Consider the following 25,188-nt stretch of genomic DNA (forward strand, 5'->3'; position numbering starts at 1 on the left):
TGAGAGAACTGTCCTTTCTTCCTTTTGTATTGGGACAATCTGTTTCCTGGTCCTTTAGCTTCCCTTTATGTTCATCTTGCAGTTTCAGAGCCTGGCCAATTCTTATAGGTATAACAAAAGAAAAATCTTTGAAAAGCACAAGCAGGAACACGAAAATCACTTGAGGAAATGCATTCCACAAGTAGTGAACACTGCAGAGCTTTGGAAACAAAAGAAAACCTTAGCAGTATCCCACTCCCCTGCTTCCAAATAAATCTGTGATGTACTGCCACAGACACCAGTGTGGCAGAGGGATGATAACAGGGAGAGGAAAATAACCCTTTGAAGTCTGACTTCCTTTAATTCCAGGTGTAGGAGCTGAGAAGACCAAAGCAGAAAAGGCAATCTAGTGTCTACAAAAGATGGGCACAACTCAAACATTAACACCGTGTACTTGACCCTCCAAGAAAGTAGCTGAAGCAAAGTTGCCCGTGACAGCTGCCAGTCAGGTTGCTAACCAAGTTGGTTTAAAACTCCTCAAGCGAGTTCCAAGGATAGCTAAAAGCATTGGCTGAAGGTAAGTTAGAACCTGCCTTATAAAATGTCTTGTGAATTACGAAAAGTCCTCTACTCATACCCTTCCCAGAAGCAGAGAGCTATTTAACCTGCAGATACAGATAAGATTACCTGCCTGGTTTCCTCCCTTCCGCGCCAGCTGGAATGAGAACAGAGGTCTCTTAAGGGAGAACTGGAGCAGTACGTCTTCAAGGTGGTCAGACATGCAGAGCTGGAATATACTCAAAAACTGAATCTCATTGCAGGAATATTTCACTAGATTCATGAACTGCTTTCCTATTCATCCACCTAAAAGGAGTAATTTGGAAAGGGGGGCATATATAGTAGTCACTGATGTAAATACTCAAGGTCTGCAGACAGAACAAATCTGCTGCCAAAGGGGAAGACAAGCACTGAGAGGTATTCATAGCAGCTCCTTCCCTGTGCTGCTGCAGTGTAATGCTATAGCCAAACACACTAAAGACATTCCAGCCTGAATGGTAAAGCAGCAAGAAATACATTTTACAGCAATGTTATCGATCAAATCTAAATCCCTAACAAGGAGATTGGTTTCTGAAAAGTACTTGCTGAACTGCTAGGAAAATGGCTTCTTATCTAGTAAAAACTAACTGAATGCTTATGGTTAATGCCTTTAAAACCATTTAGATGTTTATTTGAAGAGGAACTATAATGCAATGCAGATGCTGTACCTTTTTTTAAGTACTCCAATATCTTTGTAAAGAACAGCAGTCATAGGGAGAACAGAATAAATGCCGTGCAGCAAATAGCCTTTCTGCATCTCATCATCTGCCTGCACCACAACAGAGTATGGGAACACACATCTTGTAGATACAGGAAAAACACCGAGAGCAAATGCTTTGTCTATCACCATTCCTTAGACCTTATTCAACAGCTGAGCAGTAATTAAAGTGCAAGGTCCCAACTGCAAAAATTGAAGATGTTCAGACAAGATCGAGAGTTAATATGTAACAGCTTATAACACAACTTTTATTAGAAAAGTTATACATAACAGCATCAACTATTTTCAAGAATATTAATCTTGAAAAGCAACAAAACCAGACTAAAAATGTTTAACAAGAAACTAATGACCTTCTCTATAATTAAACATTCAAGTTATCTACAATGTCTTTTTTTACAAAGGGGAAAATCATGGTTTTACAGGCACATCATGTTGAAAATAAAGCTGCAGTAACTTTATACAATTAACTTTCTCAAGGATTATTAAAACATGGTCATCGTGTAGTCTCATTTTTTTTAAACATTCACATAATTTTACAGCTGAGCACACACTGAAATTTCAGAGTCCCAGAATTATTTCACAAAAGTGCCAACACTAAAACCAGAACCTTCAGTGTGAATAATTTTGCCCTAAAAAAAAGTTAAGACAGGTTTCCATAATCAACATATTCACATAATTTCTGGTGCTACTGGTCTAACAGTAAAGCTTCATTCTTGGTAAGTAAAATCAAATGGGACTTCTTTTGCAGAACTGATAAAATGGTTTGAAGGTGAGTCCACATTATTGGAAAAAATCAATACTAAAACCATAAATATATCCAAAGAGCCATTAATACACTACACAGTTAGGTGGAACTGTGCCCGTTTGTACTGTATATATAGATGCAAATTCAAGCTTCTTGCCCTTTCAGTACAGGTGATAACTGAATTTAGCATCTTTACAAAAAGCGATCTATTCAACTTCCCATTCTTATCTTCACATGCCTGCTTAATAAAAAAATCAGATAATTTACAATCTAGAAGTCTGTTTTAAAAAGTCTGGAGTTTATGTACAGCTCTAACAAACCTAAAACATTTTGATACCTTAAAAGTTTAAATGAAATTACTAGAGTTTTCATTTGATGCTTATTAACAGTAATTAGCCATAATCAGTAGTGGACCATAATGAGGTGATAAGTGAAAAGGAATGTTTCATCCAAAATGCTCAATACATGTTCCGTCCTCTCATGTATGCAAGAGTATCACGTCGAGGAAGTGCTTTCCACAGACGCCCGTTTCCCTTAGCATCAAGGGCTAGAAAAATCTGACTGCAAAAATGCAGTGACAAAGCAAGCTGACATGTCAGGCACTACCTTTCATATTGGCAGCTTTAATAGACCCACGGTATGCACAAAGATCTAGGGAAGGTGAAAGAAACGGCTACTATGAGAAGCAGACCGAACATTTTAGACGAGTTTGGCAAAGTTCTTAATCAGAGAACAGGTTGGCCATTCAGGTTTACTCGTACAGGTTAAAAATATCACTATTAAATCAACTAGTCAAATTATCGTAAGACATTTTCACTGATACTCAACATTACATGCACCAATATTGCACACATCTGCTCTGAGCTGTTAAAACAATCTCCATCTGGGTCCTTGAGCTGTCTGGTTTCTGCAGTTGGAACTCAAGTCACCCACCCCAGCAGTTTCACTAAAAGTTTTAAAGTGGTAAATTTAAAATACAAACCCCAAAATAATGCAAAAAAAGAAAACCAAGGACTTTATACAGACAATAAAAACTAAGTGTTCTGCAATGGTCTCGTGGGCCCTACAGATGGGGCAATATGTGTATGCGCTAGTGAAACCACCACTAGCTCTGCTGTACCTAACCATTCAGATAATATGAAATCTGGGGCCAGGAGTTGCAATGATGTCACTGTAAGGCTCCTCCTGTGTCAGCTCTATAGCTTGCTGTTTCTTAAGTACCAGGAAGCTGTAGAATTTTGCAGCTGCTTGTTTTCTATTCGTATTTCTGCACAGCTCAAGCAAACTGATAGATTCTGCTCCAGTCTTCGCAAGAGCTCTCTGAAAAAAAAAGTGATACCACAAATTAGATAGAGAACAACATGCAAACAAGAATGTCTGTTGGCAAGATTCTGTTTGCTGTCACTCCCCCGCAACCCAGGACACTGGGAAGGATTGGGAAGGACTTGACATTGGATGGGGACATAACATGTATATGAAAATGTCTATATGGATCTTATCTAAATGAAACCAAGTAGGTTTTCCTGGAGATGTGTGAAAAAAAAAAAAAATCAGTCTCAAGTGTGTGCAACTTACTCCAGAAACACTGTAATATAGCACAAGATTCTCTTTCTGAACAAATAGCTAGGCAGTCCTTCTTGACTACAGGACAAATGTTTTTAAACAGGAATTAAGAAACTTTATTTCTCAAAATCAACTCCAAAAATAATCACGATCTGTTGTTTAAAACAAAATTTCAAGAGCTAAGGCTCTTTAAAAGATGCATAATTTTCCCAAAGTAAAAGCCTGTTTATTTCTAAAACTCCCAAACTCCTCTGTTTGTCTGAAACTTAAGTACTCAGAGTAGCTTATTATTTTCAAAGTCTTAGCCAGAATATAAAAAAAAATTCAGGAAAATACATCTGTTTGCTGGCAAGAACAACAACTGACGTCTTCAATTTAAACAGAACTGTCTGCTCTGGAATATCTACTAGATGAAAAGATATTAGGCTGGCCAAACCAAATTACTTTATATTAAACAGATCTTAACTTCAAATCTCATTACAGACTTAATGTTTCAGCCATTCAGTGTGATGTGCTTTTGGGCACATGGAAGAAAGAATTGGAAAAAAAAAGCTAGACACAGTCCAAAAAGAATTCTGAAGCTCTTTTCAGAAACTGTGATGAAACATTCAGAGAAAAACATTACACGTTACCAACATCTGTATACTTTAAACACCATTTTATAGCAACAATTGAACAGGTTTGGGCTGAGACAGTTAATTTTCTTCACAGTAGCTCATACAGTGCTATGTTTTGGATCAGAAAAAATGGTTTTGTTTTGGAGCAAATGGGCTAGGGGTGTGCAGGAAGCTGGAAGGCGACACAGCCAGAACAGTTGATCCCAAGTGACCAACGGGATATTCCATACCATATGATGTTGCGCTCAGTAATAACAGCTGGTGGAAAAGGAGAGGTGTGTGTGCATTCAGGGTTATATCATTTGTCTTCCCAAGTAACCTTTAGACATAATGAAGCCCTGCTTTTCTGGAAATGACTAAGTGTCTGCCTACTGATGGGAAAGAGCGAATGAATTCCTCATTTTGCTTTGTTTGCACACACTGCTTTGGCTTTACCTATTAAACAGCCTTTATTGTGTGTTTTCTTGCTTTTACCCTTCCGTTTCTCCTCCTCATCCCAACACTGGGTAGGTCACATTATCACAGTCCTTGTAGATTTACTTTATCTTAACACAAGTTTTCCAACTAGCCTAGCTAGGAGTGAACATCCTGTAAAATGGTTTTATCCCTAGATCTTGATAGGGTTTGTCTTGAGTCACATAGCATAAAGCCAGATGTGCTAAGATTTCATTAAAAACACAAACCAAGTTATGTTAAAATTCAAATTTCTAGGAGTCTTACTTGCCCATCAGGTGTGGGTATAATGGTTGAAGAACAGTCAAATAAAAAAATTTACTTCAAATGTTGTTTGGAATAAAGTGAGATTTTTATTCAATAAATTAATATTCAAATATAAGCGCTTCCCCCGCACCACCCCCCGTCTCCTCAAGATCGCAAAGAAAGCTCCTTCTTAACCTTTTAACTAAGGTGAAAAGCATCAGTAGGTACACTCAAAAGCTACTTCAAGAGAAAAATTATCATGTGTACCTGAAGTCCATGAAGCATTTGTTGAGTCCTCTTGTTCCACCTCCTTTCTTCTTGATCCTGATCACCCCCTGTGCCGTCTTCTTCCTGCAAGCAGCCAAAATTCACACATGTACAAAACAATGATTTTTTCATCCACCGAGTTATGAAATGAAAGAGATACTTCTAGATATCACTGCAGCTTATTGTTTTCATTAAACCAGAAGGTTTAGACAACTTGAGTCACAGGATACGCCTAGGAGAGGCAGGAAGGGGAACGGAAGAAGATGCATGTATCTTGGTAAGGCTGCCTGCCACTACAATTATACTCCAGAATGTTATGCTGACAATCAGTAGGACAAAAGTTCAGTCATGATGGCCGAATGCGAAAATACACTTCAGTCTAACCTAGGATGACAAGTACTGAGCACTATCAACAATGCTTTTATTTGTAAACATTAATAGACACAGGCATGTTCTCATCTCACTGTGGAAACAGAGCCATTGAAAATGAGAACAGGTCATTGCTAAAAGCCTCAGAGGCCAGCTCTAAGGCCTCAGCTCCCCATGTCCTCCGAAGCACTCACATACATCGAACAGTACTTGTTTATGGAAGATATGTTGTATGCTGCTTTTAAAAATAACTTTATTTCAAATCTGCAATTAAAAACATCACAATGAAAGCAACATATGCAAGCAGTATCTGCTTTGTTTCCAGTCCTAACTCAAGGGCCTCAAACTATGCAGAATAAACCTCCTTTGCCGGTTATTTTAGTTCTCAAAATTAAGTCAGCATATATTTCTCTCTCCTCATTGTAGTACTTTAATATTCCTCTGCATCCAGCAACATCCTGAGCTGTCAGGCAGTTAGACTAGGCAATCCTTATAATAGCCTTCCAACTGAAAATATTCTATTCTCTTCTAACAGCTTTCTACATTGCTAGGAAAATCATCTTGACTGAAGTAATTCACATTTCTTTGTACATGTGCTTTGTTACAGAAGGAAACTTCACGTATCCAGATACATTCTTTTTCCAACAATAAGACAGTTTTTAAAAAGCTAGTTTAATATGTATATTTTAGGTGTAAAATAAAATGAATCAATGAAGTTTGTTTTGATATTCACAGACCATTACATATCTTGATAACTGAAGTTGTTTCTTAACTACATTTTAAGGCATGGAGGGTTTTCTTACAAAAATCTACTTTATTAAGTGGTATGAACTATTTAAAATGTAATCATAAAATTAAGTTCATAACTTCTTTTATAAGGCATCGTAAATGCCTTAATCCAACCATGTGGGAGAACAGGAGAACTCTCTAACTCAAAGCAGAATATATATGCAACTTACAAATTCATCATGGAATAATTTTAATATTTACATTTCCAAAAGTTGTCATTTCCCAAGTAGGGACTGAAGATTTCTCAAACAGTGCTGGAGAACACACAAATCCTTCTACATAGCTTGCTTTTAAGACCATAGTTCTTACCTCCTCTTCCTCCTCCTCCTCTTTCTCCTTTTCCTTCTCCTTCTCTTTTTCTGGCAGAAGTTCTAGCTCTGGTATTAACTGGCAGATGTTTTGGGGCTCCTCTGGAGGCATTTCTACAGGTGGTATCTCCAGCTGTTGTGATGGTGGATGCTTTAAAAGTACACAATTCAGTTAAAAACAGGCAGCATCATTTTATCAGTGCTTTTACAATAGAATACTAACAGTACAAATCAGTTTTACAAAATCCAATTCTCTATGCCACTTATAAATTCCATATAAACATTTCATAATTCTGACAAATGGAATTTGTCAGAATTGATGAATTGTCAGAATTTTTCGTTTTTGAAAAGTGAAAAGCCTTTTTTGCTTTGCTGTCCATTAGAGTCTACTCAAACCAGAAATTATGATATCACTATAAGGAAAAAAGCTTTCCAATAACCTCACTGAGTCCACCACACAAGCAACTGATTTCATTTTTTGGATCAGAAAACGCAACTTTAAAATCCCATGTAACCAGATGCAGTGCTACATGAACCCATTAACTCACTGGAACAAGACATCTTCAAATTATCAAAACACTGTTCTTTTCAATACAAGCATGAAGGAATTAAAACATAGGTAACTTTGTAACATTTCCAAAACTGTATGAGCTACTTTGGTGCTGAAGCATCATTCTCAGAAGATGGTTATACCAAGAAGAAAATCTAGAAAAGCAGTTATAAAGGATTTATGTAGTCAGTTTTAATAAAATTTATAATATACAGTATTCGCCCCTTCAATTCGTACACAGCTTAGTGTTTGCCACTCAAGTTACTTGACATCTGAAACTGTTTCTACACATTGTGGGACATGTCTCTGCCCATAGCAGGGAGGTTGGAATAAGATCATCTTTAAGGTGCCTTCCAACCCAAACTGTTCTATGATTCTATGGCCTAAAATAGCTCAAAATAACTTCTCTTTTGAAGTCATACAGCAGGCTACCACTACTGCTACCTTCCTAGAGGCCTGATCTAGTTAGCACAACCAAAGAATTCCCAACACACACCAACAACATTAACTTTAGCACAAAGCACAAACAGGGCATTCTAATTTCCCCCCAACGACGTGGCCAAGAGCAACAGCAGATGCCACTCTTTAATAAAATAACATCTAACAGTTTCATTCTACAGCAAACCACCTGTCAGCCATGAAACACGTGAGAAGTGGGATTAAAAAAATGCACACATATGAGAAAGGCAGCATAATAGGACTGTTCTCACCAGACAAGCCTTCAGAAAAAACACCTTTCATTTTGCCCATTTCCTCTTCCCTCCATAAATACAGTTTCCTTTCACGCTGCATCACAGCTTTTACAGAAGAGATAGACATGAGCTGGTTTCCTAGTCTACTCATAACTCAACAGGAAACCTTTCCTGAAGATTTCAAAGTTTTTCTTTGAATCCTTAACCCTGCAACACTAGATCTACCTTAAAAAGTAAGTTTGTGCACCTAAGACAGTTCTTTCTTCATCAGTGAAAGCTGCTTGTACACACTTGCTAAGCAGAACTCCACAGCTTTGTAAGCAATATGCTTTACTTCTTAAAAGACTTTTTCTGTAGGCAACAGTATTATTTCTTTATCCTACGTGCATTTTAAAGATTTGAGTAAGCTTTCTACACCATAAAGACTACTTACGGATAAAGAGTCTGATACTGCTCCAGCATCTCGCAAGACCACAGAAAGCTACTGCCTCAAACCCTGCATCACGTCCTGCTCAAAGACATCACCCACTTCTCATTCTCAAAAATAAAAATAATAGCAAAAAAATCCTACTCACCGGTAACACTGGCTCTGGTTCCACTTGCTGCAGTTTGCGTTTGACACCTGTCTGAGGTGGTGGGGGTGGCATAACAGATTCATCCACATTGGTTCTGCTGCCTTCCATGATCGAGTCTTGTAAACGACTTGGTTCTTCAATAATAGGTTCGTCTATATCCCACAACAAACCCAGTTTTAGATATCCTGGTATACTTTCAAAATACAGCACTAAGCCAAATCTGCTATTAATTTAGAATTTAGCACTGTTAACAGCCTGCACAGCTTTCACAGCGACTCAAACAGAATTGGTACCGATGCACATACAACCCAATCTAACATCCAATTCAATCCACTAGATCAAACTGACTCTCTAAGTATCTTCTGCTTCAAGCAAGAAAAACTATTTTAAGTCACAGACTGTATATCAAGCTAAACAACCATTAATAAGCTCTTTGCTTCATTCATAATCCTAGATGACTTAAGATAAAGCAAAAACAAAGGAGAAAAATAAGCTCTGAGGGAAAGCCAAGCATCTTCAACAAGACACAAACCAATAACATCCCGTTGCTGCTGTTGCTGTTGTTGCTGCTCCTCTCTGGGAACCTCTGGGTTTTCAAAGTCTTTAAGGAACTCATCAAGGTTGTCAGCTTCTCCACCTTTCCTCCTCTTTCTTAGGTCTTCTGGTACCAGGGGTGTAAGACAACGAGTAAAGAGCTATGGGGAAAGGTTACATTATTCACTGTTGTATTTCTCAGTGTCTTAATTTCATTTCATAACAAGTACTTAGGGGCCATCTTCCTTTCCCACATTTTAAGCTACTCTCCCACAATAGTAACAATAAATCATTTATTTCTGTAACTCAACTATTTTAAGCACTGGTGTTATCTTAGTAGTTTTAATGATTTTTTTTTTAAATGACAAATTCTGCCTTCACTATATCACTATTCATATGCTGATGTTTACTATATATGAGGCACAACTTGAATACAGTCCATTTAGAAATGAATCTGCACAGAAACATTACCTTCAGTAGCCTATTATTCCACAAAGGCTGTGCAGGCAGAGAGAAAAGCTTTTCAACTCCACCAGTTTCTTTCCACATCATCAGTTTCTTAGTAGGAGGTGCCAAGTCCAAAGTAGTGACAATATCAGAGTAGTCACTTAATTGGGCTCGAATAGTCTTGCTATCCAGTTCTTTCACACTGTCCACAATCAGCTTTCTCTTCCTCTTTGCTTTGGTTTCCTTGACTGTTGAGATTTTTTTAGCAAGTAAAGAAGGTTAGCTCATACAGATACCACACTGCACAAGAATCTTGCAGGCTCATTACAGGTCTTATTTGCCCATGTATAAAGCTGCCTCAAGAATTTAAAGCAACGTTAGCTTTGGGAGAAGCAATGAAAAGATGTAAGCACTATGAAAGGTCAATCACTGTGAATGCTGTCCAATAACCTACAAATTCTTCTGTGTATACTTATGGTTCTACTGAATCTACCTAAGCCTCACCAATGTTCTCAGTTGCACATGCCTCCCTCCCTCATGGCTGGCTTGTCAGGCTGGTATTCTTCAGGAGTAAACCCCTGAGACATAAGGTCCCTCTGGTCCAAGAGTCAAAACACCATACCAAGCTTTTCCCCTAAGACCTATTTGAGCTTTGGTAGAATTAATGCAGGTGGTTATCTTACCTGCACCTCTCTCATCCTGCTCTAGAATGACTTTACTGTAAATTGCTTACAGCCTAGCACTCTGCAGTAGACCCTTAAGTTCTGTCAAACACTGTCTTTGCTGGTCCCAGCTGAGCAGCTAGGACCTCTGGTTGGGAGCTTGCCACCAGAGGGCAGTGCTAGGGCTTTTTAATTGGCCAAGCAGAAAATGAGGGCCTGGAGTTCAGTCTGAAAACACAGGACAAACTACATTTTTTCAGATTTTTTTTTTTTAAATAAAGCAGGAATCTATTTATAATGAGCCAAACACAGTACCAGTAAAAATAAGAAAGAAGAAAGTGTCTTGCATTAGAGAAAAAACACCAGGAATTTCACAACTCAGTATAACTTCAAATACAAAGAAGAATCTCCTCAATTCAGTGATTCATAGAAGTTATCTATCACTAGAAAAGCACTCATTCTCAGTGTAGTCACCCCTGGCCATCAAAAACAGCACTTGAAAAACAACACTGAAAACTGTGCTGGCGCTACAGATACTCTATTAGAATTATAAGCATGATGGGGTCTATTCCAATTATTTGTGTCTTAACTAGCATGTTTATCAAAAGCTGCAGTATCACAGCGCTATACTTACTGCAGAAACTACAAACTGGCAGCCTCCAAGACCATCAGTGTAAGCTACCTAACTGGAAAGTACTGGAAGACTACAGTTAGAATAAAAGGAATTCAGCACTTGGTCCCTAGTTTCTCTTCCAACTGAGTAGAGTCAGCAGCAGTGCTAGATATTCATTTCCACCTCACTGAGCTAAGGTGGTCTCCGATGACCCAGGTCAAATACTCTGAAACAGCTTACTCACCAGTTATGTCAATAGGCTCTAGAGCAAAAGCCTCCTCTTCATTGGGAACAAGCGTTGTCTGATCAGTCATAGTTGGTAACGGTTCAACTGGATCTACTGAGTCTGGGCTGTCTGGTCCACCCACTGCCAATTAGAAAAAGTATCTTGCATAATGTCAAAACATTAAGGAACTGTGCTACCCTTCCATCACCTCCTGTACACCTTAAAGTGGTTTACCACATTTCATAATTTCAAGCTTAACATGCTTTTAAGGAATTAGAATCCAAATTAAATTAGTTGAAAAAAAGTAATCCTAGATCTAGCCCTACATCATACTCACTTGATACATTATCATCATCATCCATATCATCGTGGGGAGGTTGTTCTGGCATCATTACTCCACTTTCTGAGAGCGCAGGTGGGTCGTCAAAAATGCCACCATCGTTATTACTGAGAAGTTTATCATCTGAAACAACCATATGAAAGAATAAGCTTTGCAATCACAAGTTCATGAAACAAGTACAGATAAATTTATAAAGAAGTACAAATAAATTTATGACAATACAAAGATAGTACAAAGGTTAAAGAAACCTATACTTTCAATGCTGACAAAGTAATTTGGAGTGTTTTTTTAAGGTGCATTCCAGCTCAAATTTTGAGTTTACAGGTAACCTTTATTACAATGCACTTGCCACATATTTGCACCTTACTAGGTTTTTTAGTACTTCACAGAGAAGCACTCAATACAACTCCCATCATATTAATTAAACCCTTGGGAGGAGTGAAAGCACAAGAAAAGTCGCATATTGATTTTTCTTTAAAGAATTGTTACATATAGTATGGTAACTCTGCATGATTTAATTATACCTCATTTCAAACATGCCAACAATTTAACATGCTACACATCATCTATATTGCTGTAGCACTCAAACCAGAATTCCACTGCTAAAGGCATAACTTCAGGAGGGACCTTGGCAGCAAAGGAAATAACATCCCCACCCTGGTCCTCCAAGAACTAAGTGAGGCAGAAGCTAGGATAGAGGAAAAAAAATTCTCAAGCGTACCCAGTATTCCACCATCATTTCCTTCTCCAAAATTATCATCTTTGTATTGGTCTTCATATTCCAGGTGATTAGATTTCTCATTGAGGTGACTGGTGCTCTGTTCAGGTTCCAACAGGAGATTGGAAGCACTGGTGCTCACTAGCATGTCATCCTCAAACGCACTACCTTCTCTCATCATCTCACGATCATCCATGCCAAAGTCACCTGCAAGAATATCATTTCACTGCTGTAAATGCTAAAGAACTGAGATGCCAGAGACCTAGATAACTAATGAGCAAAGGCCCAAGGGTAACAGCAAACTTCACTACAAGTTATCTTAATCGCAGAGTTCATGACAAGACCTAAGAAATTATGCCCAATAATACTATAGCACAATATTGTTCAAACAGTTATAAAAGTAACCACATCCTCTTTGAAGCATTTCATCATACTTATCTGAACTGATTTTAGCAAGATCATACTAAATCGAAGAATTCCAAGGAATTCAGAGAAGTTGTACCTTAGGCCTCGAGGTTGGGCTTCACGTTCAGAGCAAACCAATGCCAAATCTACACTACCATCAACAGATAGATTACGGTTTCAAAAGGATTACTGAATTGTGGATTATATTACTGTGCTCTGGAAACTAGATACTCAAATACAGCTGTCTTGAAGCTTTGATTTATAACACTGTCCTTGAAAAGATACTGAAAGAAGTGGTCACCACTCACTGCTTCAGCTCTAGAAATCTCAACAGTTTGAGTTGAAACATGCCTATGATTAAAGCAATGTTTGACTTCATATTCACACCACATTTTGGAAATTGTAATGACATAGTACTTCATTAATTAAGCTGACTGAATGTTCTTCAGCTTTATATAGGCATGTTTAAACTAATTAGTTCTGTACTAAGTGGAGATTCTGTATTAATTGCAAAACCATAACTTCACAGTTACCAAAACTAGCTCAGTAACACATAATAATACACAAGATCTTTACCAAAGTCATTGTCCTGGAGGATACTGATGTTGCCTACTTCTTCTCTCATTGTAATTTCTTCCACTCTACTCTGGTTCAAACTGAACTGCTGGGCGACATCAATATCACTTAAACAAAGAGAAGGTAATTGTTAAAAATCTCAATTTAATAACAGACAAAGCCTGCTTAGACAAATGCGAAATTAGTTGCAAAAAAGCACTACAGTAACTATACACTCAAGTCAATTAATGAAAAAGCTGATGGTGAATACAAAACAGAAAACACTACTTAAAACAGTAAGACCATTCATGGTTAAAATCTATCACCCAAACTGTATTAACTTCTGGGAAACATCAGTAACCTTTTACTCCTTGCTATGTTGGGTCACTAATTTTAAAGGACAAACCAAGAAGCGAGAAAAGACACACCCCCAGCTTCAAAAGCTATTAATTTATCGAGAAGTATATCTGGTAACAGTATCGAATTAAGACTCTGTCGCGTGTTAAGGTACCTTTCTTAGAAGAACACAGAATTACGTAGTTTAAAATTAGCGTATGCTCTACTCTAATTGGAATATAAACAAAATAGAACACTGAGTAAAACAAACTGCAAGCCAGAAATTCCATTATGAATAATCCAAAAGGGTAACATCAATTTTTAAAGATCAAGAACTATTCAGGTTGTATACTTGTTATTATGTTTACAAGCAACCAACTAGCATTAAAAAGTTTTAAGAATTAAAACTGCCACTACACAAGGTCAAGCAGCACATTTCCATAAAACTAATCATATATATGTGATGTGGAGTGCCTTACACAGAAGAGAAAAAGGAAATGGTAATACCCATCAGAGTTTTTCAAAAGCTTCTGTAAGAACAGCTTTAATTTCAGTTACAATTACATGCTACTATGAGCTTAAAATCAATACAAAGACAGATGACTGCATACTTGCCTGGTATATTAAGACTTAAGAACACATGTTACCTTAGAGACGTTTTTGGGTTTTTTTTAAACATGGCAATGAGCATGCTGTTTAAAACCAAGTTCTCTTCAACTAAATCCAAACACCACTGGCATGGAAATAAACAAACAAACAAATCAAGCTTACTCTAGATCAGGAAGTGGTTGGTCAAAATCATGAAATTCCTCAGGTAAGGTAATAGCATTGTAAGCAGCTTCTCTGTTTTCCTCAGGCAAATCGACAACCCCTGCAGAAAAGAACACTCGGACATGAGTTCCCACTCCTCACAAGGAAAACGTTTTTCCCTATGACTTCAGCACTGCTCTCCCAGCATGAGCTTGTCTTTGAATTCTAAGAGTGATGCTAGATACCTATGAAGAAAACTTATATAATACTAGCATTGAGATTCAGTCTAAATTAAAAATGCATATGCCCAAGCCCTTGTACTGCTTTGTACAACCCTGGAAGCCTCAAATCACTTGATAATGTTGATGTAGCATGACGCAGAGCTGTGCAGTTAACGCATCATCACACTACGCAGGTATCTGGCAGTGCAGGTACCTACTATAAAACCATTTTATCTTGATGCTCCAGATGAGCTAGTTACTCCTGTATTTTGCATGGCGTAAAGCAGCAGCAACACAGCAGCCTGGTTTGGGTAAAGCAGTGGCAACACAGTATGACTATTTTGCTACTGGCCTTTTAGTCGGTTACATTAGCCCTGAAAGTCTCAGCACAGTACTGACTGTACTTGGGCCACACAAAATCTTAGGTTTCTGCATTTAAAAGAGCTGGATTACCTAAGCCATCTACATACCTTCTTTTATCCTCCTGAGATGCTTAATCTGCTACTCGGTGGGCATTCTCAGAGCATGACTATCAGATTAGGCATCACACAAAACCAGCGCCAGTAGTTGGTACCTCTTTTATTCAAGGGCTTAGAGGTCAGGACACTTGAATGTGCATTGGAAATGCAGGTTCAATTCCTTCCGTAACTTGCAGAAGATCTGAGCTCTACGTTCTGCCTTCTGACCCACACAACAAAGGCAATTCTGAGGTACAGATACTTCAGAAACACATTGCCCACCGTGTTCCCCTCCGCAATGGATCAAAGAACCACTGTCCAGAGAGACCAGGAACAAGCATGAGTCTGTAGTTTATTCATCTTGGTACCTGGCTAGGAACAAGGAAACCTAGTCCATCCTTTCAGTGCTATCCAATATTTTTTACCCGTTGGCTGCTTAAGATGATGGCATGTAAATGATTCTCAGAGCAGACAGGATCAAGCCAATGCCTAAGCTACAAAGCTGATGAACTACGAACAAAGACAAATGCATCGACTTGTTTCAAGTCAGCCTGCCACCTATTGTAAATCTTGTTTAAAGGAGCTTCACTTTCTACATGTGCTCTGTTGGGAGTGGGAAAACTGGGAAAATAGATTACCTTGTGAAACTGGACAAATTTATGTGTTCTCATAATCCAGGGAAGTTAAATATAATGGTCAACAAACTGTCACTGAAAGCTACACAAAGATCGACACCCAGATCACAACATGAAGGTGGGGAAATAAAGATAAACGTATTATACGCCTTAACTTTTCTCAAATTCACTGTTGCTCTGGCTTTCAAGAGTAGCCTTTTTTTTTTAAAAAAAAAAAAAGCCTTCCTTAAGTTCAGCTTTCAAATCTACTAGACTCTTAAACTTGAAAAGGTAGAAAGAATATAATTCAGCAGCATCACTGCAACAAATACACTCCAGCTGGAAAAAAGCTTCCCAAGCCAGAATGAAAGGGAAAATACCTTTGTTGCACACTATAGTTCACATCATTTTCAGAAACTAAAATGTGAAGATGTTAAAAAATCCTTACTTCTGCTTCCTTTGTAAATCAGGGCAAGACAATCTTTACCCTTGATGGAAACAGGCTCCCTTCTGCACTTCTTTTCTATTTCCATTTAACACCATATACCAACAGTAGCCTAAATAATACTCAAGATTTTAGTGAATCAGCACTAATAGGAAAAACATTCATTCAGAATTCAATGAAAAGATGCTTTTCAGCATACAATTTGGTCACACAGTCAGCCTGAAGCTGCATTAAAGAAAATAATTTCTATAACCCTGGATAACTTGATGTAATTCTATGGAGATAGGATGGTAGAATTGTATATCTTCTCAATAAATATCATTATATAACAATGCAACTTTTCATAGAGAGCTTAGATAAAGGCAGATACCTGGACGAAAAGCCATCTTAATCTTAATGAAAGCCTCATTACAGTCTGCAAGAAGGTATTTTGCCTTCCTGTGGTAGATTCTAACAACGCCTAATAAGAGATGTCCTGAGGTTCGGAGTGCCATCTTCACCTGAAAACATAATGCACAATCAGAGAATTAGATGTAGTCCTAAATTTTTTCCTTTAATGAAATTTCAGTCAGCTTTGCATGAGTTTTTCAATAACATCAAATATCTAAAACAAACAAAAGTCAGCAGAAAACTAAAGAAAGGAAGAATACAAAGTCTACAGCTTAACACGATGCCCTATGTATTTATGGATGACCTGGCAAATATCCCTAAATTAACTCCAGTTTACTCCGAGAGCACAAGACTTCTTTTGAAGGGTACATGGAATAATTGCCTCCCAGAAGGATTAAGCCATACAGGGCTTAATCGCAAATGCTAAGAATTCAATTTTTTTATTACGTACAATGTCTTTCTAATATTCAAGCCAATTAGACCATTACACAAAGTTGAATATATGTAAGAGCACTTATCAATATTTCCTTCACGGAAAAGAATGTTGGAGCTCACTAGACTACTGAGTCCATGAACATTTTAATCTTTCTAAATCCTTCCAGAGCTAGCACTGAAGCAAATCATTGTTCTGGAATACTAGTTCTATGATTCTACTATAAAATTTTACTTAGAAGTTCTTCCAAAATCCAGAGTAGAAACATTGTCCTATTTGTGGCAACCAAAAGAAAAGATAAACCAGAGACTAAAAGCTTTAAATGCAAGGCCTTCACAGTACAGCACAGTATCTTTATTACACGGAAAACCATCCTCACATAACCAGCAACATTGCAAGCTACCATGATACTCCAGATCATTTTGTTGTAGCTAAGCAGAAACATGATTTGAACTTAGGTCATAAGCATAGATAAGAACATCTTGAATACTATTTCTACAGCTCCCAATAACAGCAGCACTGAGAGTGTGTCACCATAAGGCTTTTAAAAGTTACTTTTCAGAAAGCCTGGGCTTTCCTCTCTTCCAAACATTTGCTTCTAAATGACATGTGGCATAACAAGATACAAGTCCTCCACTTACACAAAGAAAAGCATTTGTTATCTAGATCGCACGATACTTCAGCATTAGAAAATTGACAAGAAAATATTCCTCAGAATCAAAGAGTCAACAGAGCATTTCACATCTGAACAGATCTTTTCACCCTTTTAAACAGCAATATTATGAATTTTATTTGTTTCAGTGACCCAAATAGTAACTACAACCTAACTACACAGTTTCTTTTCACTCCAAGATAACATTACATCAGCGTAAAGCAGATACCTTTGGTGAAATAATACTCTCCACGCTGCTCTCCAGATTACATTCAAAAACATGGGCTTTGGTTAGCTTCTTATCCCAGTGGGCCGCCAGCCAGATTTTGGCCAGCGGCCCACGCTTGCTCAGGACAAAGTGGGCATAAAACATGGTCCCAGATGCCTAAAACAAAGTGCAAACCTGTAAAGAGAAATGCAAATTTATTTTTCTAGGAATTTTTTTTTTATGAGGAACATCCTTGTAAATGCCCCCTTCGCCGCATAAAGCAAAGCACATGTTTGCTTTTCAATCATTAAGGTCAAACTACTTGTATGAAACATTGAAGAAGCCAACACTTATAAGTGGCAGCTATAGAGAAACACATATATTTATTGCAGAGGAAATATAAAGCAGGAAGAACAGCAAATAATGACATTTTTACATAATTTAGAAACATTCACCATCCCGCAAGAAAGAAAAAAAAATCTTGAATATATTATGGTAACGATACTAAGCTCTTTTAAGGCAAACACGTCTCAGCTTTCAGTCCACAGTAGTCTTCTACCACTTCCATTTCTTTCTACTCTTAACTCAGTAGCTACTACTATTCTATACTGGGACATATTCTAAATTGTTGCCATGAAACATTCAGTATTATAAAATACAGGCCTAAACTTTTTGCACTTCACCATATTTTTCTTTAAAAAAGTAAATTATTTAATTTGTCAACAGAATGCTCTACATTTTATAATCCTCTTAGTAACACTTTGTATTTTTTTTATTCAAGTGCTGGTAATGATGGTAAGAAAATTGACTGCATTATTCCAAACTTCCTGCAGATCCAGTTTCTCCTTTTTCCATCACCAGAAAAATATACTTCCTTTTATCAATTTATCAGCCATAAGAAGGTAGATACTAGAGAAGATATCAACATAACAAACCACGGGGAAGCAGAACCACACGATGTCTTATGATCTCAACATGCCAATTTCATGCATGAGATAAGCACGTGATTCAGTTCAATTACAAGTTGAGAAAAAAAACTTTGTTTTAAAGAGGTGCAAGATTCTCCACAAGCAGCTTTTTCTCCAGCAATGTCAGTAACTAGTGAATAATGAATGATAGAGAAGAACAGGAGATGCAACAGGTGTGTTTCAGTTTTTACTTCCAATTCCTGAACCATACCAATTTACTCGTAGGCAAAAGAAACAAGTTTCAAAGCAGGTAGGGCAGAGCATATTTATAAGGTAGACTTCATACAAAATAAAAAAGGAGGAGCACAATTGTGACTGCTAGGGAAATAAATATAGGGGCAAGAGAAGCATTGGCATTGCTAGTTCCCTGGAAGCAAAGCTAGCCTCTTGATAACTGAATAACAAATGAAAAAATGTAGAACTAGGGATTGAAAATAAAGGCAAATGATTTTTTTTCTCCTTCTTCTCAAGGGTTTTCTTTTACTTTTTGAGATTTGAAGAAATATAAAGCGTAGGGAAAATTATCTTTGTAGCGGTACCATACTCCACGCTTGTACCCACTCATAGATACCATTCGATACGCAAGGTGATGAAAGCTTTTGATTCCAGCTATATTAAACAGAGCAGAGTTGTTTGGACAACAGAACTGGTTAACAAGCTTATCTGTCCTGATGACAGACTAGCGGCTGATTTTCTTCATAACCAAGAATAAGACACAGCAGAGAGGATTTAAAGGAAATAAAGGCCATGTTCAGATTCAGCTCGAGTTAACACAACAAATAGAAAGGATTAAAACCAATCTTAGGAGTGAAGTTGATAGCTTTGAGTCATAACAAAGCTACAGATTGATAAAATTGTAACTTTTCATTTGTTGAAACTGTGTGGGGGCTAAGGAGAGCACTCCAGAAAAGGTGGATATGAACATGCTTTTCTAGGAAGCACAATGGAACAATTTTGGAAGTCTCCTTGATCAACAGAATTCATCTAAAAGAAGGTATTCTACTCCCCTGCACTGTGTTTTTTGAAAGACACTACACTGCCTCAAAGACCAGCAGACAGTTCAACGCTTTGTGCATTTTCAAAGGTCTCACAGTATTTTTGTACAGGCAGAGACATAACTTCACAGCATCGCATTTGGGTATCTTGAGTTGCTACTACAACAAATATACACTGCTTTGGTAACAGCAGGCCTGTAAATTACCCCTAAACATGAGGAACAGGAGAAAACACAAAAATGCCATTAACAAAACTACTTGTATTATTACTCTGCTAAAAACTCCCAACAACAGCTGCAAAAGAATGTACTTTAATTCATGGAGTTTGGCACAATTATTCAACAGTATTTTACAATCATTAAAATAAGTAGCATGGGCTTCACAAAACTTACAATGTACAGTTAACTCTAACTCTGAACCAGAAGTTGCTGTTAAATGTGAAACTTCTGGACAACTCAGACAAAAACAACTTAACACTTTAAATCCCAGATAGCAAGGGTAATGTAAGCATAAGACAAACAATCTAAGATATCTAGGAGGAAGCAACGGTCCCCCAAAAATTGAGGTGTCAGGATCACACCAAAGCTAATGATTTTGCAACCTTTTTTAATTATTCTTTTTTCCAAACAGACACATTGTTAACTTTGTCTTTTAAGAACTCACAAGCCAGTACTCCCCATAGGGGAGCTTAACATATGTCAATGGCTTTCAAAACACATGCTTTGTTAGCAATTAAATCAAAGAATAGAGGCCGCAAGCCACTGCACCCAGGGAAAGCACAGAAACAGTAAGTGGTCACCTGCGTTTGTGGCGTTTCCTAGGTTTAACTACCGCTCCATATTGGAGTCATGGATCAAGCCTAAAACTTGCCTAAGACTAATGAGAAGATCATACTACATGTGAAGGATACTTAAAACTTCTGGAGCAAATAAGAACCCAAAATAACTAGCTTCTGACAGAGGTGATCTGTTTCCCTTCATCCATTAATCAACTTTGCCATAGCAAAACACATTAACAGAAAGAGTGACAATCAGACCACAGATAGTTTAAAGTGTGTTTTAATCTGAACTGTTATTACAAAATAATACTTCTGTTCCCTGAAGCACTAACTTCCTGTCACAATACAAGCCTATGCCATTTCCAAACTCCAGCAGATGCTCTATGCCAGCGCCTGGGTTACAGCAATGGTACAAATCCCACCTTTATGGTTCTGAGCTGCAGCAGTTCAGCTACTGCTGTTTAGAGCAGCAGCACAATTGCTCAAAGTAGGCCCCAATGGTTGCTCTCACTTTTCTGAGTTTCTCTTTCTTTCCTTCTTTTCAGATAATCCTTTTCCTTATTTCAGGCTTTCTGGCTGATCTTTAACTCATAGGACAGTATGCTGATGCAGCGGCATAAAGGGAGAAATAAGATTTTCCGGCATAATTCAAGACTAGGACGAATGCTAAAGAATCTAACAGTCTTGTGGAATGACAGAGTGCAGAGATAGAAAACATGTTGTTGGCTGCAAAAGCAACCCGTAAGAATCCTTCCAAAGAAAAAGGGTAGCTGACGGTTCTTTAAAAGCTTGCAAGGTAAAATACAACTGTTAATTTTTGAAATTGACTGGATATGAACCAGGACCTTAAACTCTGTACAAAGAACCTACTCATTTTTCTCTCTGTGAAGCAAAAATAATATGTACTCACATTAGACTAGATGGGACCAAATCCAGATCTCTCCATGTTCTCATCTTAAAAGATCTTAAACTTAATTTTAATTAACTTTGAATCTGCTTCTTTGTGCAACTGTCCTCAGGTTCCTCTGCCTAAACTGGTGCTCAATAATCAGTCTTAGTTTTAATATTTTTGTTCCTACAGAAGTGTAAAAAAAGGCCATGATTCTAACGCAAAGTAACTGAATGCATAAAGTAAAACTAACACAATACAGATAGTCCACAGCATCTGATCCAGAATCAATCTGTTTGATTCTCTTGTCTGAGTATCTGGTAATTGATCCTCCCTAAGAAGCACCAAGAAAATTGGGTAGATATAACCTGTGAACTTCATCTTGCCCATCAAATTCGCAATTATTAAGTCTTAAAGTTTTTCTGCATATTAGAATAGCTAACCATATAAACACTGAAAAGCACCCTCGCCTAGCTTGAATCCCATCCTTCAAGACATTCAGAAAGAAGCTTGATGAACTAAGTAGACAACAATATTGCAGAAAACATATACGATATTCACTGTATTTTAATCTGACTATGGCTCACTCCAGCCAATTAAACGCATTTGCCTGTTATTCTATCAGGTCAGGTTATGTATACACAAACCAGTTTTTATGCTAAGTTCAGTCTTCAGCTTGTTTTATTGTCACTTATGTCTGTTCTTGTTGAAAGGCTACTCCAGAACCACATTCATCCACTGATCAGCACTTTCCACACTACAACTTAAAAATCAGTCTGTCATTTTAATTCGTATGTTCTTAGGCTATCCTTCAAATTCTCCTCTCTGCTGGTTTGTACTACACAATTTTCCTCATATGTTGTCCTGGCTTTTGTTTTGCTAAGCCAAGTCAGCCCTGCATGATCTGGGGAAGAGCGAGTTCACCCTATGCACCTGCAGTACTCCAAGCTGGCCCAGCTGGGCATTTCAGAAGTTCACAAGGGTTACCCTGACTCTGCGATAGTACTTAAGAGTTCCTCAGTTTTAACTCATAATCCTTCACTATGGTCCTTACATGTCTAAAACTTCCCTCACTGATGCTGCCTCACCAGCCATTTCATTAACACATTGAAAACCTGGTGCCACCGAAAAAAAAATAAAATTCATAACGGCAACAGTCTTCACAAACTCCACTAATAACTCCTTAGAGCTCAATGCCTCTTTTCAGCACTACCCTATTTCATCTTCTTCCTTCAACTACCTTTATAATTCTCTGGTTAATCCACAGTTTTCTGAGTTTTAATATATTTTTTCGTGACACCTGCAGCTTTACCAATGTCCAGTGACAAGTCACCTCAATTTTGTATGTCCACAAAATCAATTATTGAAAAGATGAAATTGAATTAGTTCAACTTGACACAAGTTTGACAAACATACAGCATTTTCCATTTCTCTCTAGGTCTCACTTTTCCATCAACATGATTTCTGAAATTCTATAGCTGCGGTTGCCCTACCAGGTCTATAATTGCTCAAAATACATCAAACCACAACACTCTCTCACAGGAATTGCATTCACTATTAATCATAGAATCACTAGGTTGGAAAAGACCTTCAAGATCATCAAGCCCAACCGTATTAAGTTGGAAAAGACCTCGAGATCATCAAGGCCAACTGTGCCTGTCCACTACTAAATCATATCCCTAAGCACTTAATCTAACCATCTTTTAAACACCCCAGGGATGGCAACTCAACCACCTCCCTGGGCCGCTTGTGCCAGTGCCTGATAATCCTTTATTCTCCAATACACTACTCACCTACACAATCAAATTGCTACAGCCAGTGCCCCAAAAAAGTTACTAATTCAAAAGGCAGATCACTCAGAATTATTGCACAGAGTCAGATTATTGAACACTATTTCCTCCTATTCTTCTCTTTAGTCCTCAGCAGGCATTCATCCCTTCCCTCTACATTCAGTATATCCACTCATCCAGTGGAAGAGAAACTCATTTCAGGGCCTATCTTGATTATCCCAACCCGTTCTGTACAATTCCAATTCCAGGTCAAATTAATACACTTGCAGAAACCAGCTATTAACATGCTCCTTAAATGTACATAAGTGGAGCAAGTGCGTAGAATTCCTTACATTACTCCCTCTTTCACAGCAGTTATTCCTCTGCACTGTTCAAACAAAGAGCCCAAATGTAAAAACCTAACTTTCTAGCATCTAAATTCAAAGAAGTTAACTCATATTAACTGAGGCAACTATTCTCATTTCTGTGGGAAATCTCTTGATATCAGCAATCCTGCTAGCGAGAGAGGACTAATTTAATTGTGTGTTAATTTAAGTTTATTGTAGTCTCTCAAACTTTTTGCTCCTTTTACTGCCTCCCTCCCCTTTACTTCCTCTCTAGTTAAACCTTTCGATCAGTGGGCTTTGTATCTGCAAATTAAACAGAAAGTCAACTATCAAAAAATCATCCTTCACGAAACAGAACACAAGCCTGGCCCTACTAATACTTTGATGTTTCCTCATTTTTAATACAATTAATTGTACTGAGGAGATTAATGAAAGCGTGTGTTTACCGTACCCATTCACATAACACAGGCCTAAATGGTAACTTTTTCAAATGTACAGTATTTTCTTCCACGTGTCTAAATTCAATGAAAACCCATTTTTACAGAAATAACACCATGCCAATAAGTCACAGTGACCCCAAATTTCCTTTGTTATTGACAAAAACACAACACCTTGTCTTATAGTTAACAGAAGCCCTTCATTCACAACTAAAGAAAAACCTATAAACCATAATAAGACTTATAACAGAGTGCTCATAGGAGCTGCTAGAATAAGACCTTAATTCTTCTAGGGACACGCAGTTTTCAAGAAGCCTTTTATTTGCAGATCAAGAGTCTTAGTGCCCAGAAGGCAGTTCATATGTTACTAGTGAGGACTGCGAGAATATTCAGCAGTCAGCTTTATCCAAGTGAAAATTTAAGTTCCATTATGAAGCAAGACAGAGGAAGACAGAACTTTGCTCCTCTCCCCTCCCTAGCCCCGCCGTCCCTTCTGCCAGCCCGAGCCCGGAGCAGGTCTCTTACTGCCACCACCAGACCCCGACCCACAGCTCCTGGGAAGATCGGGACGGTCACTTACAGGCCGTTCCCACCTCGGAGGAGACTCCTCGGGCCCTGACTGGCTCCCCAGAGAACGCGTGGCGGTCACTGACAGCCCGCCCCCCCGAGACCCTGCCTCCCCCCAGGCCCTGCCCGTCCCAGCGAGCCCTTACCACCCCGCGGGGCATTTTCCACTTTCCACGGGAGCCCCGCCTCCCCCCAGGCCCTGGTCTTTCCACATAAGCCACGCCACCCCACGGGGTTCTTCTCCACCTCTCCCCCCGGACCCTACCCGCCACCTCCCTCGGGGCCTTGCCTCCCTCCAGGCCGTGCCACCCCCCGGGGCATTTCTCATCCTCCACAGGGCCCTGCCTGTATCCCCTCGGGGGCCCCGCCACCGCCCTGGAGCCCTTCTCGCCCCGCCGGGGCCCTACCACCTCCCCCGAGCCCTTCTCGCCCTCCCGGGGCCCTACCACCTACCCCGAGCCCTTCTCGCCCCGCCGGGGCCCTGCCACCTCCCCCGAGCCCTTCTCGCCCCGCCGGGGCCCTGCCACCTCCCCCGGGCCCTTCTCGCCCCGCCGGGGCCCTGCCACCTCCCCCGGGCCCTTCTCGCCCCGCCGGGGCTCTACCGCCTCCCCCGGGCCCTTCTTGCTCCTCCGGGGCCCTGCCACCTCCCCCGGCCCTGACTCCCCGAGGCCGCAGGGAGGGCCCCGCACGGGTCACCCCCGTCTCCGCCGAGGCCCAGGCGCTGCCGCCCGCCCGCCCGCCCGCCCGCCCCGCCGCAGGCTCCGCAGCGCCCCGAGATCCGGGCTGCGGCGGCAGCGGGGCCGCTCCTTACCCCGGTGCGGCGGAGGCTGGCGCTGGGGAGCCGCTCCGCTGCCCGTGGCGGAGCCGGGCCGAGCCGCTCACTCAAACAAACAAGATGGCGGCCGCTGCCCTTCCTGCCGCCCAAACCCGCCGTTCAAATCGGCAGGATGTTTACTGTTAAAT

The 25,188-nt window shown here is 39.3% G+C and overlaps 1 protein-coding gene across 2 annotated transcripts; it reads right to left on the reverse strand.

Annotated features, from left to right (window-relative positions):
* Positions 1-1,513: 1,513 nt before the first annotated feature.
* On the reverse strand, positions 1,514-25,188 carry RAD21 (RAD21 cohesin complex component). 2 transcript variants are annotated; one of them, XM_069854566.1, is made up of 14 exons: positions 25,037-25,188; positions 17,497-17,670; positions 16,163-16,292; positions 14,076-14,175; positions 12,990-13,096; positions 12,012-12,215; positions 11,288-11,413; positions 10,969-11,091; positions 9,474-9,697; positions 9,001-9,163; positions 8,469-8,620; positions 6,653-6,802; positions 5,186-5,269; positions 1,514-3,359 (listed from the first exon to the last, which is right to left on the reverse strand). In XM_069854566.1, exons 2-14 carry the CDS (start codon positions 17,638-17,640, stop codon positions 3,168-3,170), a joined length of 1,899 nt encoding a protein of 632 aa, XP_069710667.1. In that variant the 5' UTR covers positions 17,641-17,670; positions 25,037-25,188; the 3' UTR covers positions 1,514-3,167. The 2 variants fall into 2 exon arrangements, with proteins under 2 accessions (XP_069710667.1, XP_069710668.1); XM_069854567.1 differs by lacking the exon at positions 25,037-25,188 and adding an exon at positions 17,981-18,000.

This window comes from Phaenicophaeus curvirostris, chromosome 3, assembly GCF_032191515.1.
Source record: "Phaenicophaeus curvirostris isolate KB17595 chromosome 3, BPBGC_Pcur_1.0, whole genome shotgun sequence".
Taxonomy (NCBI): Eukaryota; Metazoa; Chordata; class Aves; order Cuculiformes; family Cuculidae; genus Phaenicophaeus; species Phaenicophaeus curvirostris.